The 18,004-nt window shown below is 38.7% G+C and overlaps 1 protein-coding gene across 17 annotated transcripts in view; it reads right to left on the reverse strand.

The window, feature by feature from the left end:
* The window catches only part of DLGAP1 (DLG associated protein 1), a 989,022-nt gene that overhangs the window by 223,628 nt on the left and 747,390 nt on the right, over positions 1 to 18,004 (reverse strand). For all 17 annotated transcript variants that reach the window (XM_064379376.1, XM_064379377.1, XM_064379375.1 and 14 more), the window contains 2 exons: positions 14,566 to 14,743; positions 5,002 to 5,242 (listed from right to left, as the gene is read on the reverse strand). In XM_064379376.1, the coding sequence (XP_064235446.1) occupies positions 5,002 to 5,242; positions 14,566 to 14,743 (419 nt within the window). The remainder of the gene's footprint in view (positions 1 to 5,001; positions 5,243 to 14,565; positions 14,744 to 18,004) is intronic.

The following is an 18,004-nucleotide window of genomic DNA, read 5'->3' on the forward strand; positions in this document are numbered from 1 at the left end:
ATTGATTGGGGACAGTGGCTCACACCTGTAATCCCAGCACTTCAGGAGGCTGAGGTGGGAGGATTGCTTGAGTTCAGGAGTTTGAGACCAGCCTGAGCAACATAGCAAGTCTTTGTCTCTACAAAAATTTTTTTAAAAATTAGCCAGGCATGGTAGAATGTGCCTGTGGTCCCAGCTACTCTTGAGGTTGAGGTGAGAGGATCACTTGGGCCTGGGAGTTAAGGCTGCAGTGAGTAAATAATCACACCACTGAACTGCAGCATGGGCAACACAGCAAGACCCTGCTTCAAAATTAAATAAGAAATAAATAGAAAAGAAAATAATAAAGCACACAGGCCAAACTTAAGAGTAACAGTGTGGCAAATGAATCTATTTACTCTTCTTATAAATTGTATTATTGCTACATAAAGCTTCCTTGGAATTTCAAAGTGAAGAATATTTGTAAAAACCAGAGAGTATGTTGAGTGTGGTGGCTCATACCTGTAATCTCAGCACTTTGGGAGGCTGAGGCAGGTGGATTACTTGAGCTCAGGAGTTTGAGACCATCCTAGTCAACATAGTGAAACCTCATCTCTATCAAAAATACAACAAATTATCAGGATGTGGTGGCATGTGCCTGTAGTCCCAGCTACTCAGGAGGCTGAGGTGGGAGGATCTCTTAAGCCCTGGGGTGGGGTGGGGTGGAGGTTGCAGTGAGCCGTGATTGCACCACTGCACTCCAGCCTGGGTGACGAAGCGAGACCCCATCTCAAAAAATGAAAGAAAATTAGGCAGGCGTGGCGGTGTTCACCTGTATTCCCAGCTACTTGGGAGGCTGAGGTGGAGGATCACAGTCCAGGAGTTGGAGGCTGCAGTAAGTCATAATCATACCACTGTGCTCTAGCCTGTGTGACACAGGGAGAGTCTGTCTCAAAAAAAACAAAAGTAAACAAACAGAACCCCCCCAATCCCAAGAGAATATATAACATCATAGTTTGCCTACTTCTATCAAGGAGTATTATTATTTCTATTCAAATGTTATATTTGACATTAAAATCATAAAAAGTCATAAATGCTTATTTTTAATATCTCCCTAATGCTCTACCATCCGCCTCTCCCCACCTACCACTGCAAATGATTTATTTTGTGTCATTTTTGAAGGTTTTTTTTCTGTATGTTTACAAGTGTGTTCCTGTATTTGGCCGGATGTGCATCCACATATGATTATTAGACAATGTTTCTGCCTATTCAGACTACTGGTACCACCAGGTACAAGTCTGCCCAGATGCAATGTGATAATGCCTTTTGATAGGTCCTAGGAAATATTCAGCACAGGAGGTAAAACAAAAACTTAACCTCAAACACATACAATTGCACTGGTGTATTCCTTCAGAGGCAGGCTTAATCCAATACTCTGAAGTGGAGGTCTGGGTGTATTTCCAGCATCAACTTCTACTTTTACCTAAAATATTTAGATGATTGAGGCAAGGGTTCTTGTTTTTTAGTCATGAGATTAACTGATTGACTTTTTTCATTCTACTTTCCTATCCTAATATTCCTACTGTAACATTGCACTAATATTTCCTCCTCTAATATGAGCTGTAGTCCCAGGCACTGCGGTTTATATAAAAACTTGTTGAGTCTATTGGATGGAGAGAAATCTGGGTGCTTGAAGTAGATTATAGGCTGAAGGAACCTAAGATTCTATCATAGTTAGATAAACCAAGTCAATAAATGCAAGGAAACATAACTTTAAGTCACTGTAACTCTGTCCCTAATTTGCCCTGATTTGCTGAGATGTCTCCATTCATCCTTGCTCACCTACTAATAGCTAGAGGATCCCTGCGGTCACCTAGAGCTGAGCCCATCTTCATAATTCTCTCTTGTGGCATCAGACTCTTGTCTGTGATTTCATTTTACTAACATGAATAAAGAACAAGGCTGGAAGAGAAAGATTTAATAGTATATTTTGCTGAAAATTTGAGCAATTAAAATGGGCAGACCCAAATGTCCAAGATTCAGAATGTGGATTGTTGAGGAGAGAAATTCTACCAATTAAGGGCAGTTGACAAAAATGAGGAATTTTTTCAGGACAAAGGGTAAGTTTAGGAAAAATGGAATCTGTTGTGAGTATCTGAGAATAATGAGCAAAGGAAGAGAGGCAAACAGAGCAATCTATGTCAAGTCCTGCTAAACCGAGATGTGCATCCGACCCGTGTATGTGCGGAAATCAATACAATTAGAGCAAAGTCATTTCCCAGGTTTCACAGATGAGTGCATTCTTTCAAAAATTAGTAGGTCCTGTAAGAAAGTCAATTTTCTGCATTTTTCTACAGGAAATTATATTTGATTCAGTATAAAAAGGAAACTAGTGGAAGAAAATTAATATGACAATACTGAGATCATGTGAGAAAAGAAGGAAATGTGTGTGTGTGTGTGAGAGAGAGAGAGAGAGAGAGAGAGAGAGAGAGAAATAGGCAGAATGGAGGACAGAGACCCTTATTATATCATACAATAATGAATTTTTAAAGAACAAATCCATGTCATAGAAAAACTGTGAAAGGTAATATTGGAAAAATATCCTATATGCTTGCTTACTTAGAATCTACTATAATGCTTTAGTACTTAAACTGTTTATTTTTCCACGCCTGTGAATATGATACATCATGTTAATTTAATGATTCTGGGTGAAGTACCAGCTGCCCTGTGCAAACACTAGGCATTTTATGCACCACCAACCCCAGAGGTAAGTCATATCTTTCTGCCCTTAAATCCTTGCAGCGGCAGCGAAGCCTGGAGTCTTCCCCAAGAGAGCTGCAGGTGGAGGTGGCTCCGTACTTAGGATAAGATTCAGAGAGCCCAAGAATCACCTCTGTGTGGCTTTGATTCACTTCTCCCCATTTTGGGTGTTTTCCCACATAGCATCTCTGGCTAAAACCCTTTAGATTCAATTTGGATTCTAAATGGAGCTACATAAGACACCTTTCCAGAGCCCATTCATCTGCCCTGATAGTATTTTAGCAAATACTACAAACATGACAAATAGTTCCACAGTATTTCTCATGCAATGATTGGGATACACCTATCCGACAGAATTATTCACTCTTTACCTGAAATTAAAATTTAACTGGGCAGCCTGGATTTTATTTGGCAACTCTATTGCTTGAGCTCTGGGAGCCTCTGGAGCATCTGAGAAGGGTCTTAGGAGGACAGACCTGTGTGAGTTTGGGGCAAGGAGCACGGGACAGGTGCTGATGCAGGGTGTTAAGTAAAATGACAAAAACACGCAAATTTGACAGGTGAGCAGAGAAAAGCCATTCCAGGTCTCTCACTACTTTATCCACAACACCATCTCCTGAGGGGGAAGGAGTGAGCCAGCAGCCCTTTCCTTCCTGTTTTCCTGACAGCACTCCTTGTGACTTCTGGGCCAGGATCTGCATTTTATGTATTTAAGGAGCAATTTCAGCTGGCAGGCAATGAGTTCATCATAAAGAAGAACGGACCAGACACTGGGAACGGGTTGTGTATGGGGTGGCGGTGGGTGGGGTGGGGGGTGGAGAAACAGGACACACCAAAAGACACAGCGATACACTACAGGCACAGGGTAGACGCTCCAAATCACACTGCGTGAATGCAAACACACACACACAAACATGCTCATGGTTGATTTTTCAAAAAATATTTTTTTCTCTTCATAAATAACTTTCATTTAATTTATTAATGTGTGGCTGTTGTGAGAGAATTTCCTAGTGAGTAAGAACGTAACAGACATCCACCATCTCTGGTCTGGAGGTAGCCAGCCAGAGTCTGAGCTGCTGGGCTCCCTGCTGAGCTGCTTGGCCAATGCAAGGTCTGGAAGCATTTCTTCTCCTAACACTGAGATCTCAGTCTGCTGTGGTCAAGAATGAACTCCTCTTGTTTAATTGGTATTTTTTTTTTTAAATAAAATTGTCACCTCAATTCTATACATCTAGTTACAAGGATTTTAACTTGGATTTGAGGACCTTTTAACTCTTAAGCCTTCAAAAGTTTTAGACTGAATGATAATTACTAATATTGGATGCACCTAGCACTAAAATGGAATGATACAATATTCTGACACAGGCTTTTCTTTCTAATTTATTCCTCATTATTTATCTCAACTCTAAGTTTGATGATCTTCGTGTAGAATACGCTATATTGTAGTTATGCTAAGTTCAATCATAAAGTTAAGTCTAGTAAGACAGTGGGATTTTCTTTTTGGAACTCAAATGTTATATATATATTACATATGCACACATTGTCATACGTAGCCCACGGCTATATTATTATGCAGGTTCCAGTGTCATGGAAACTCATTAAGCTTTTCTGTGTCTCTGTGCCTAAAATCTACTGACAAAAATACAGTTTAACCACACACACCGAAATACAGTTTAGAGGGAAGAGGAGGTGCTATTTATAGAGGATAGATAGAAGTTTTAAAATAGTGAAATAAATCTGCTTTCTGTTAAAATGAAACTCATAAAATGTGCGATCAGTATTCCTGGGTCATCCATTTCTTCCTTCTTATTTTCTCACAGTGCTATTTCAGGTCTTTTGGGATAGTCACTTTGTGGGTATCTTGGAATAAAACAGTCATTTTAATTCCGTGATGGCCACAAGCAGGGTGTCTGGTTTATTTAGGGTCGCAGCCCTAAAAGGCCGAGCCTAATTACTGCGAGGAGGAGCTGGCGGGGATCAGCTCCCAGGACCTGTGTGGGGATCTTGGAAGTCCCTCCCTGCTGGGCTGTGCTGTCGCTGGCTCATGGTGCTGTAGTTGCAGTTTGCCCCGCGGATGCCGAGATGGAGATGAGAAGTGGGTGTGGGAGAGTGGCCAGAGGTGGGGATAGAGGCAGGTAGGGAAGGAAAACCTTTGGTTTGTAGGACATGGGTGGTATCTTGTTCCTGGCAACTATGCGTGATGACAGCAAAGGCACAGTCTTTGGGGACAGTCGTGCCGTAGCCAGCACAGAGGCCAGGCTGGCTGCGGGCCCGCACACTCACCCGTGCTGCTCTGGATGGTCCTGACGGTGGTGGTGGTGCGCGGCGGCGAAGACGACCTCAGGGACACGCACTCGTCGTCCTGGGAGCAGCCCTTCTCGATGGCCCGCACGTAGCTGTGGCTCCGCATGCGGAAGCAGCCGGGCATGGGCAGGTCCAGCGCCTCCACGGCCTGCGACTCCAGCTCGCTGAACACGGACTCGCACACGGACTCGAACTGTCCGTTCACTTCCATCTCGCTCACCTGCGGGCAGACACGGGCGCTGTGACACTCGCCTCCTGGTGGAGGAGCAACCTCTCCAAGCATCTGGGAACTTCAATCCCCAGAAGAAAAAGCAGCGTCTGGTTATGTTAAACTCAAATGCATATTATTTCCTTTCTGTTACAGGCTATAATTGAATGGCATTTATCTTATAATTCCAAACAATCGATTACTTTTTTTTTTTGTATTTTTAGTAGAGATGGGGTTTCACCATGTTGGCCAGGATGGTCTCGAACTCCTGACCTCAAGTGATCCACCAGCCTGGGCCTCCCAAAGATTACAGGCATGAGCTACCACCACCACCCTTGATTACATTTTAAATAAAAAAGGGCATTGTTTGTAGAATGCAAGGAAATGTGGGACTCACTCCAATTCATGTTATTCTTATTTATAAACATAAACTTGGAGAAGAATTTTATCAGTCCATTGCCAGAGTTCATGTATTTCGGTACAACCTTTTAGCACAAACATTTTAGAAATGAGTATTTTTATAGTGCCTTTTGAAGTGCCTAGTTTGTCAAATAATCTCAGTGGTAAGCTTAATTTAGTGCATGGTATGGAAACATGCCCTATATTTTCTGGCAAGATATCCACATTCTGCACAAAAATAGACTAAACTCAGATATGTCAAAATCTTGAAAAGCACCATCAAGATTTTCAAACTATTTACAAGTTTCAGTCTTCTTTAAAAAAAGCCCATATGGGCTGAGTGTGGTGGCTCACACCTATTACCCAGCGCTCTGGGAGGCTGTGGTGGGAGGATCACTTGAGCCTGGGAGATCGAGCCTCAGTGAACCCTGATTGCACCACTGCCTTCTAGCCTGGGCAACAGAGAGAGACCTTGTGTCAACAAACAACAATAACAACAAAAACTGATATGATTCATAAATTGCTCATTAATGTATTTTAAAAATTTTGCTACAGAAATATTTGCTGTAATTGGAAAAAAATCTTTGAATTGGGGCCCTTTTTTTTTTTGAAGAATACATTTTTATTGATTTATAATCCTCTTGTATGTAATTTACATTAGGTTTGAGCCCCGTTAAGAAAAAATATGCCTGACTAGATGTTCCGTCAACTTCTCACTTTTTAGTTGACTTGCTAGAGATTCGGGAGCATTTCTCAATTTTCTATTACCTTCCAGGATATCTTATCTCTATTTTTCTAATATCAAATTCATGAGGCATTGGGAATTTAATAAATTAAACTATAATTAGGTTTAGAACACTTACTGAAAACCATTACAATTTTTGGCTGTCTCCTCATTTTGTATTATCTGAAGTTGTGCTCCAGTAATGACTAATTTCTTTAAACTTCAGATAAAAGTGACCAATTACCTTAGGCATAGCAATGGAAAGAGACATGCATTTCTTAATAAGAATGCTTTACATTTTAAAAATGCTATTTTCACATTCTTTATCTAATTTGTTATGTGAAATCCCTGCACATTTTCCAGGCTAATAAGTATATGTGTCCATATTAGAAAATTATATCTCTATATATCTTTGTTTTTAAAGAAATAGATGGACATACATTTAGAGGTAAAGGAACATATCTGCAACTATCAAATGGAGTGAGAGAGAGAAAGAGTGAGCAAGTGAGCCAAAATCTTAACAATACATACTTTCAATCTGGGTCAAGGATATACAGGAGAGTCTTTGTATTACACATGTGACTCTTTTTTAAGGTTACAATTATTTCAAAGCCAAAAATAAAGCAAACATATATGTGTGTATGTCTATATACATCTACAAATATATGGGTATATATATGTGTATATACCCATATATATATATATATATATAAAATTTTTCATTTTTTTCCCCTTTTAGTCAACATGTCAAACTTTACAAAGAAATAGCAAAATATTTCTGTCAAGGTAACAACCATTAAACTCAAAAGATTATCTTTCCGGAGAGTATATATGCCCACACTTCTACTACTTAACCCTCTAAGTTAAACGTGTATATATATATGTATGATCTTGCTCTGTCACCCAGAGTGGAGTGGAGTGGCGCGAACAAGGCTTACTGTAGCCTCGACTTCTTGCACTCAAGCAATCCTCCCAATTCAGATTTCTGGGTAGTTGGGACCACAGGTACACATCACCATGCCTGGCTATTTTTTTTAAACTTTTTTTTTTTTTTTAGAAACCTGTCTCTAAGCTGTTGTCCAAGCTGGTCTCAAACTCCTGGTCTGAAGTGATCCTCCCACCTCCACCTCCCAAAGTGCTGGGATTACAGGTGTGAACTATGGCTCCTGGCTACACTTATATTCTTAATCAAATTCTCCTCCATTCCTTTTTATACTTTTATTTTCATTATACACAGATACAGAAAACCATACAAAATAAATATATAACTTAATGAATTATAATAAGGCAAACACCTTGGAACCACTACCCAGATCAAGAAACAAAACTTTTCCAGACACCCTAGAAGCCCTACACATACCCCCATATTCACTCTCCAATCTCCCTCTAATAGTACATAACTAATATCCTGAGTTTTATTGCGATCATTTTTGTGCATTTCTTTATAGTTTTTTTTTACCCAAAAAATGGGTAAGACAAACCCTAGAGCCCAGGGATACTAAATCTGATACATTTTAAAATTCACCTTTAATATACACTTATTTTGATTTATCTATTGAGAATCTGGTTGGTTTGACCCACAGAGATTCCCGTAGTCTGGATTTTGCTGATTTTATACAAATGTTGGAGCTCATCATGTTCTTCTGTATTTTGTATTACCTGAAAATTGGAATCCAGATTCAGATATTTGATCAGATTCAGGTTCAATCTTTTTGGCAAGGCTAGAGGTCATGTGTTTATTTCATCAGGAGGCACATTATAGATTGTCTCTCTTTTTATGTTGTTAGGAGTTATCTATGCTCAATGCCTAGATCTGTTAATCCTTGAGAGTTACAAAATGGCAATAATCTATAATTACTTTTACAACTACTAGTTGGAATATTATCTTTTATATTACTTGTTTACTTAATGATTTAGTTCATATAGGAATGGTAGGATAAATGCTTGATTTCCCCTCTTTATTTACTAATTTTCAAGATAAATTTGTTCTCTGATATTCCATATGTAATAATTTTTTAAAACATCACATTAACTCATAGATTTAAAAATATTTGATGGTTTTAAGTCAATTGAAATAATTATCCTCAGTGAACTCAAATTTGTTCCATATTTGGTCAGTGGGAGTCTTTTGGGTTGGTTTGGGAGTCTTTTTGACATGAAAGTAGTAATCTTTGATATCTGGTATGATAAGGTATTCTAAACTCAATTTAAACATTTCCTGCCTAGTCCTGAAATCAGTATGTTTCCGAAAAGCCCTTTCTTTCTTTCTTTTTTTTTTTTTGAGAAGGAGTTTCGCTCTTGTTTCCCAGGCTGGAGTGCAATGGCGCAATCTCAGTTCACCGCAATGTCCGCCTCCCAGGTTCAAGTGATTCTCGTGCCTCAGCCTCCCAAGTAGCTAGGATTACAGGCATGTGCCACCACGCCTGGCTAATTTTGTATTTTTAGTAGAGATGGGGTTTACTCATGTTGATAAGCCTGGTCTCAAACTCCCGACCTCAGGTGATCCACCTGCCTTGGCCTCCCAAAGTGCTGGGATTACAAGCATGAGCCACCATGCCTGGCCAGCCCTTTCTTTTTGAGTGGGAAATGATATTATGAGAACACAATCTTGGTACCAGGGAGATATATTGTCATTGCTACTGAGTTAATCATTGTTCTTAGGCCTTTTCAGTGGGAAGAACTAGGATATAAATACTATAGGATTTTTATATAACCTCTTCTATATATGTTTACTCTTAGATCTTTACTCCATACTATGAGTCCTGATTCTCAAGGACAGAGGAGATGATGGAATTGGAATATTCTATAATGATTCATTTGCTTTATCCCATAATACATGCACAGAAAACATTACTAATACTACCCCTGCCCATGTATGATTAAAGAGCTAACAATTTTATTTTACATGTGGTCCCTCTATTCTTTTCTCAATTTTAAATAGTTATGCTATATTTACATCGTCAGAGCAAATAAGCCTATTATGCTCCCCAACCAGTGAACACTCTTAGTTCTATGAATAATTGTGTTTAATGTTTGCTACTACAGGTGGTCCATGACTTATGATGTTTAACTTATGATTTTTGTACTTTATGACGACACAAGATTGATATGCATTCAGTAGAAACTGTACTTTCAATTTTGAATTTAGATCTTTTCCTGGGCTATTGATATGTGGTATAGTATTATCTCGAGATTCTGGCTAGGTGCTCGGCCATGCAGTTATAAAGGTAAACAACTGATACTTCATGGCGTACTATGTTGCTAGTGTTTTCTGGATATCGGTTTTTTGTTTCACATCCCATCATGTTTACAAAATGCCCATTTTTGACTTATGGTATTTTCAACTTACAATGGGTCTATTAGGGATGTAACCCCATTGTAAGTAGAGAAGCATTCGTAGTTTTTATGTCTGGCCATTTCGGTTGTTTAGAGCTCATTGTCTAGTATATTTCTCAGAATGTGCTCTTAAAACAATATTCCCTGCATTTATCCATGCTTATAACAGTTTATGCCTTTTACACATGAAAGTTAGTTTTTCTGGACATAAAAATCTTTGACTCACATATTTTTTCTTGAGTATATTAAAATGCCACACACATCATCTTCTTCCAGCATAAAACATTGTTGTTAGAGGGTCCAATGATAACTCAATTTTCATTTGTTTAAGTCACTTGCTCTTTCTGTCTAGAAATCCGAAGTGTTTTTAAAAAACATTTTTTAAAGTCTGATAATTTTACCAAACTATGTCCTGATGTTGAATTGTTTTGAGTTAATTTCTCAGGTACATGGTATGGTCTTCCAATATGTAGCTTCAAATCAACTTTCTATTTCAGAAAAGTTTAAAAAAATTCATTGTTTTTCTTACTTGTTCTGTTCTATTGATTTTCTTCTTAAGGGACTTCTATTATCTGTATGTCTAATCTTCTTTGTCTGGTTTTGATATTTGTCAATTTCTCTTTAATTCTTTTAAACTCTTCATTTCTGTTCTCTCTCTCTCTCTCTCTTTCTCTCTCTCCTCCCATCTCTTCAAGAGATAAGGTCTAGCTCTGTTGCTGAGGCTGGACTGCAGTGGTGTGATCATAGCTCACTGCAGAATCAACCTCCTGGGTTCAAGCTATCCTCTGGCCTCAACCTCCTGAGTAGCTGGGACAACAGGCATGAGCCACTGCACTCAACCCCATTTTTTTTTTATTTTAAAAATTTCCTTCCTTTTCAGCTCCTATTTTTTTTTAGTGTATTTTTACCATTTTGTAGATTTTACTAACCCACCTTCTGAAACATAGAAGTTTCCAGTCCAAGCAGCAAGTAATACAAAGTTCATTTCTCAACATGGTCACCAGAATAGAATATTAGCTCAGTTTTTGCTGCTCTATGTAAGAATGATATTGTGCTGTTTTGATTTGCATCAAACAGCCTACAAATGTTAATAAGCACCTGTCACTTTATTTACTGGCTTTTGAATTTTTTTTCTCTGATTATTTTTATTTATAAGCTTTGGCCATTTTTTTGGATTATCTTTTCTTAATAATTTGTAGGAATAGTTTAAACAACTATAACATTTGCCCTTTTTGTTAATGTGTGTCACTATTCCTCCCACCAATTGTATTTTAACTTTATTATATCTTTTGCCATACAGAAATATTTTATTTTATTTAGAATATATCTTTTATTTTATGTTTTCTAGAATTCATGTTTTATTATAAGGAATAATTCTGACCACCATACTATGTATATATTCTCCTAATATTTATTTTAATGCATTTTGTTATTTTGTGCTATTGCTTAGATTTTAAATTTACTTAGATGTACTTTTTTTATGTGGGATGAAGAAGAATTTTAGTGTTCTTTCAATTATATAGTGAACAGTTTGCTTGAATTCTCTGAGCTTCACTTTCCTCATCTGTGAAATAGGTACAATAATACCTACCTCATAGGAGTACTTTAAGATAAAAATAAAATAATGTCAAAATGCATATTATATATCTAGGCATCTGGTTCACACTCCGTAAATGGTGGATATTATTTTATGTGATAGTGTAGTGGGAAAAATAGTAGAAGGAAACAAATATGTTAGTCCAACTCTCTGAGACTGAGATTCATCAATTAAAAACTAATCTTTCTTACAGAATAGATGTGGACTTAATTAGATAATATGCAAAGCTACTAGCCTGTACCAGGTACTCAAAAAATGGTAACTAATTATTCCATTGTTATTCTTTCTACTGTTAATAATACTATTACTAGCAGTATTATTGCCACCAAAACCAGCAGGCATTGAAGTCACTTATGTTAGAGTCAGGACACTTGGGTTTCCAAGCTTCTTTCACTGACTGGCTGTGCACCTATAGACAATTAACTTATCTAGGTTTCCATTTCATTCTTTCTCTCTTTCTCTCTCTCTCTCCACAAACACACACACACACACACACACACACACACACACACACACACACACAATGAAGGGATAGCCTAAGTGAAAGTCACAGCTAAGCTGCTGGTATTACCACTGAGCAAACAGCTGCTTAGTTACATTAATTTTTAGAAAAGGATGTAGAAACCCAACAGAGAAAATATGTCTGTGGGCTTCCAGTTTGCCATTTCAGATGAAAATACCTAGGATTTGGGCTTGAAATAAATAAAGACATAAATTAACTTGGAAATGACAGTGATTATGTGACATATTTTTAAAATATCTGACTTTCTGCAAATATAATTATTTCTTCTCAAGGCCTCCTTCAAAAGCCCCCATTTTAATTAGATGTACCTATGGTAAAAATATAGAAAAAGAATAAACATAAAAACATATTTAATTTTTTTCTTTATCATCCAAGCATAATATGTTTTTGGGGTCTTTTACTTCTGTGAGTAATAAATGACAGAAACAATTTGGTTACTTTAGACCAACTCTTTACTCAACTTTGTAGGAGCCTTTGATGAATAATATGTCAGGTTTTAAAGGGAAATAAGATATAATGCACTTAAATTCTATACTATCATAGCTTCTACTAATAATCTATTTGAGAAAATAACTCTAACAGCATAAAAGCCAACCTCTTTTTGAAAAGTCTAGGGTATATACAGTAGCATTGCTTTGAAGAGGAAACTATTCTCCTTTTATAATGACTATGTTGCAACTATAACACTAAAGATACTGTGGTACTTGAAAACTGAACATGGAACTAGAAAAACAATGTATCATTAGGAGCCCATTTCGGCTGGCCGTTCTTTCTGTATTTTGCTTAAGGCCAAATGGCTACATCATGGAATTGCAGCACCTGACCTGACAGCATTACTTCTCTCGTGTGTCTGTGCAATGATTTGTTGATATCTTACTAAGCTATCACTGGAAAGTGATGTTGTCCTAAAGAAGGTCAAATGTGCAGCCGGGGACTCAAAACAGTGAGCTGCAAGGGCAGTGTGCTGCTGGGGGAAATTAAATGTTCTCCTGTTTTAAACATCGTAAAGTTATGAAAGCCATGAATGTATATAAATATTTTTCCAACAGAATATTTTAAATGCACTGATGTATTCTGCATGTATGATCCCTATATTTGTAAGTCATTATATAATTCTCAATGACTGTGTGACCTTTAGGCCATACAGAATAAATACATGTTCCAAGAAGTTTTAAATGTTATTTATTGTGAAACAAAACAAAACAAAACAAAACAAAACAAAACGAATCTAAAGTACACCAAAAAGAGGCTCCAGCGAATTCCCTGAGAATTGAGATAATGTATATCATTGGGCAATCATTAGCACAAATAGGTTTGCATGTTCTTGGAGATTTCTGTAAAGTAAAACACATGATGGACCAGCACTGAAATCCCACAGGCCAGCTTTCCCTGGCTCCCCCTACTCTGCCCTTGGAGTCTGCCCTGCAGTTCCTGACTTTTCAGGACTCCATTTAGAGCAGAGAGCTTAATTTTGTTGACAGGGACAGAGTGAGAGCAGTGTTCCTGTTTCAGGGTCTTATTTTCACAGATGTTTCAGTGATCAGCCTACCATTTTATATTCTTTTTCTCAATACATTGTTTCATCTATACCAGCACCATGCTATAGCATCACCATCACCACTATCACTGCTACCACCATCGCCACCACTACCATCACCACCACCACCATCACCACCACAATCACCAACACCACCATCACCATCACAGCCTTCACTGCCACTCTGTCACTATCATCCCACCGCCATCATGATCATCACCACCACCATAACCATCATCATCACATTACCACCACCATCACATCATCACTGCCATTACTGTTACCATCACTGTCACCACCATCCCCATCATCACTGTCATGACCATCACCACCAACACCACCATTAGTATCACTACCATCACTACTGCCATCACCATCATTACCACCACCATCACTACCAACACCATCACCATCATCACCACCATCACCACCAGTATCATCACTGCTACCACCATCACCATCACCCACCACCATCACCATCGTCACCGTCACTCCCATCATTATCACCAACACACCAACATCACCACTGTGGTCACCACCACCATCGGTAACATTCTCACCTTGATGATCACAGTGTCTTCCAAAGTAGCCTCTCTACTTCTAGCTTCTCTCATTCTCTCCAATCTTTTCAATGTATTTTTGGCCAGATTAATTATCCTACATCAAAGTTAGAATCATATCCCTTATATCCCATGCTTGTTTAAAAGCTGAAGTTTTTTTTTTTTTTTTTTTTTTTTTTAAAATTGAAGCAGAGTCTTGCTCTGTCACCCAGGCTGGAGTGCAGTGATGTGATCTCGGTTCACTGCAACCTCCACCTCCGGGGTTCAAGTGATCCTCTTGCTTCAGCCTCCCGAGTAGCTGGGATCACAGGTGTCTGCCACCATGCCGGGCTAACTTTTGTATTTTTAGTAGATACAGGGTTTCCCCATGTTGGCCAGGCTCATCTCAAACTCCTGACCTCAAGCGAATTTCCAAGGACCTCCTTCATTGTGCTTTATCCACCTGCAGAGGGCCCCACCTCTCGGCAGACCATTGATACTGCGGGCTTACTGCAGCTGAACACACAGCATGCTCTTTGCAGCACCTGACTGCACCTCCTGTCTGATCCATCAATGTTCTACTGGGTGAGCGACTGCCTCCCCACCTCACGCCCTCTCAGTTCTCACTAACCTTCCTGCCGCTAATGGCTCCTGACCACCGCTGCCCTGATGGCCCTCACCTGGCTGATGGTGCTCATGGCTCGCATGTAGCTCTCATTCCTGGAGCGGAACTTTGGTGATGTGAGCAAGCCTGCAGGGTCGAGGCTGTCCAGGCTCCGGTTGATGGATACTTCACTCACTGCCCTCAGGTAACTATGACTCCGGATCTGGAGTTTGGGTGAGTGTTCATTGGAGATTCTGGAAGGGAACAATGGAAGAGGTGCATTTAGTCACATTCCAAAATGCAGGAAGCAATACGATGTGGCACCACTATCATGTATGTGGCAAACTGGGACAAATGACATAGATGCCCTTCTATGATTGCTAAACTCCCCCACAGGGTCTCAGAAGGAAGAACTTTTGACAGGAAACATGGCATTGGAGAGCAATTAACATTCTCTTCAATCATGAACTAATTGCCTTATTCACATATTCCCAGCCATCCTAGGAAGCAGATAATAGCAGCAATTGTCCTGCCCTGAAATTTTGACTTGTGTAATTTGTAAAGCTTTCCTTTGTACCTATTTCTTTCCTGTGGCCATCTTTCTGTTTTTGGACTGTTTAGTAACAGCAAGTGGGTATATATCTGTATCTATAGTTTTATCTATCAATTTATCAATCTTCCTTTCTTCCTTCCTATCTTCCTACCTTCCTTCCTTCCTTCCTTTCTTCCTTCCTTCCCAGCTTTAACTCTCTAATATAGTTGAGATTGAACTTGGTGAATAGAACTTACACCTTAGCCATTAAAAAGGCATACCTCTCAATCTTTATATGTAAAGACAAGTCACTACACACTTTGTACTCTTTGGATTTATTCTAAGATGCATTGTAAAATTATAAAAGTAGAAAATGCTAATTACAATAGCCAAGCTATACAGATATGCATGAAGTGGAAGGTGGTTTCCCCTGTCTCCTCTTGTTCCTGTCTGTGGAATTCCATACACCTAGAATAACTACTCATAGAAGTTTGGAGTATATTCTTCCTCAGTCTTTCTATTCATATATAATCAATTTAATGTTAGTTATTTTATTTATTTATTTATTGAGACAGAATCTTGCTTTTACGTCCAGGCTGGAGTGCAGAGGTATGATCTTGGTTCACTGCAGTCTCTGCCTCCTGGGTTCAAGCAATTCTTGTGCCTCAGCCCCTGAATAGCTGAGACAACAGGCACACACCACCATGCCTGGCTAATTTTTGTACTTTTTGTAGAGATGGAGTTTTGCTATGTTGGTCAGGCTGGTCTTGAACTCCTGGCCTCGAGTGACCTGCCTGCCTTGGCCTCCCAAACTGTTGGGATTACAGGCAAGAGCCACTGTGCCTGGCTAATGTCAGTTATTTTAAAAGTTTGTTTTCACATGGGATTAGTGCGATTTTTCTTTCCTTATTAGATTTCTTTAACTTTGGCTGTAACATTGTTCATAATTACATAAATTAAAGTTGATAGGGAAAAAGATGTATGCCCCATAGCTGCTATTATTTATCATCCTAGCCAGTGAAATTAGAAAATTTAAAAAACAAGTAATATAAACATTGTAAAGAAAAAGGTAAGTTTGAGTATTTACAGATTATTCAATCAATTATCTGTAAGATAAGAGAAAATCAACTGAAAAACCATGAGAACTAATAAGGAAAATCCTCAAGGTAGTTAGATACAAGGTAACAATACATAAATTAACAGATTTTCCATGTAACATCAGATAAAATCTTAATGAAAAAATTCCCTTTAAAATGGCAAAACATAAAATACACAGAAATTACCAAAAAGAAATGCACAAGAATTTTATGAAGAAAATGATAAAATTTATGAAAGGCAATAAATAAGTGCTAAACGAACGCAAAAAAACCCCACAATTTTCCTGTAAAAAACTTTAATCTTCCCTAAATTTATCTATAAATTTGATGTAATTGCAACAAAAATCTCCATATAAATTTTAACTTTTTTCTATTTTTGAGATGGAGTCTCACTCTGTCACCTAGGTTGGAGTGTAGTGGTGTGATCTTAACTCACTGCAACTTCCAACTCCTGGGTTCAAGCGATTCTCCTGTCTCAGCCTCCTGAGTAACTGGGACTACAGGCTCATGCCATCACGACTGGATAATTTTTGTATTTTTAGTAGAGATTGGGTTTCACCATGTTGGTCAGGCTGGTCTCAAACTCCTGATCTCAAGTGATCTGCCCACCTTGGCTTCCCAAAGTGTTGGGATTACAGGCATAAGCCACTGCCCTATAAATCTCCATAGAAATTTTATTCAAATGTAACAAACTCATTTTAAAGTTTATATGAAGTTCAGAGCAGCATTATTCACAAAAGACAAAAGGTGGAAGCAACCCAAAGGTCTATCTAATGCTGAATGGATGAAATGTGGTAAATGAACTATTTGGCTCCAAAAGGAATGAAGTATGGATACACGCTACAACATAGATGAACTTTGAGAACATCATGCTAAGTGAAAGAAGCCACATATTACAAAAGACCACATATTTCATGATTCTACTATGTGAAATGTCCAGAATAGGCAAATCTCTAAAGATACAAAGTAGATTAGTGGTTGACTAGAGCTGGGTGGGGAAGGGATAGGAAGATGGTGGCATTAGGAAGTGATATTTAAAGGGCGTGGAGTTTCTTTTTGCGGTGATAAAAAGGTTCTAAAATTAGTCATAGGGTTGGTTGCACGACTCTGTGAAATACCAAAATCATTAAATTGCACACTTGAAAAGGGAGAATTATATGGCATGTGTATTATATTTCAGCAAAGCTGTTGTAAAAACATTATATGAGTCCAGGCTGGGCGCGGTGGCTCAGGCCTGTAATCTCAGCACTTTGGGAGGCCAAGGCGGGTGGATCACTTGCAGTTGGGAGTTCGAAACGAGCATGGCCAACATGGTGAAACCCCATCTCTACTAAAAATACAAAAATTAGCTGGCTGTGGTGGCATATGCCTACAGTCCTAGCTACTGGGGAGGCTGAGGCAAAAGAATCACTTGAACCTGGGAGGCGGAGGTTGCAGTGAGCCGAGATTGCACCATTGCACTCCAGCCTGGACAACAAGAGTGAAACTCCGTCTTAAAAAAAAAAAATCTAGAAATAGAAATTCCATTTGACCCAGCAATCCCACTATTGGGTATATACCCAAAGAACTATAAATCGTTCTACTATAAAGACACATGCACACGTATGTTCATTGCAGCTCTGTGTACAATAGCAAAGTCCTGGAACCAACCCAAATGCCCATCAATGATAGACTGGATAAAGAAAATGTGGTACATATACACCATGGAATACCACGCAGCCATAAAAAACAATGAGTTCGTGTCCTTCGTAGGGACTTGGATGTATCTGGAAACCATCATTCTCAGCAAACTGACCCAAGAACAGAAAGTCAAGCACCGTATGTTCTCACTCATAGGTGGGTGTTGAACAATGAGAACATGTGGATTCAGGGAGAGGAGCATCACA

The sequence above is a fragment of the Aotus nancymaae genome, unplaced genomic scaffold, assembly GCF_030222135.1.
Source record: "Aotus nancymaae isolate 86718 unplaced genomic scaffold, 86718_ANA_hifiasm-v0.15.2.pri h1tg000020l, whole genome shotgun sequence".
NCBI lineage: Eukaryota > Metazoa > Chordata > Mammalia > Primates > Aotidae > Aotus > Aotus nancymaae.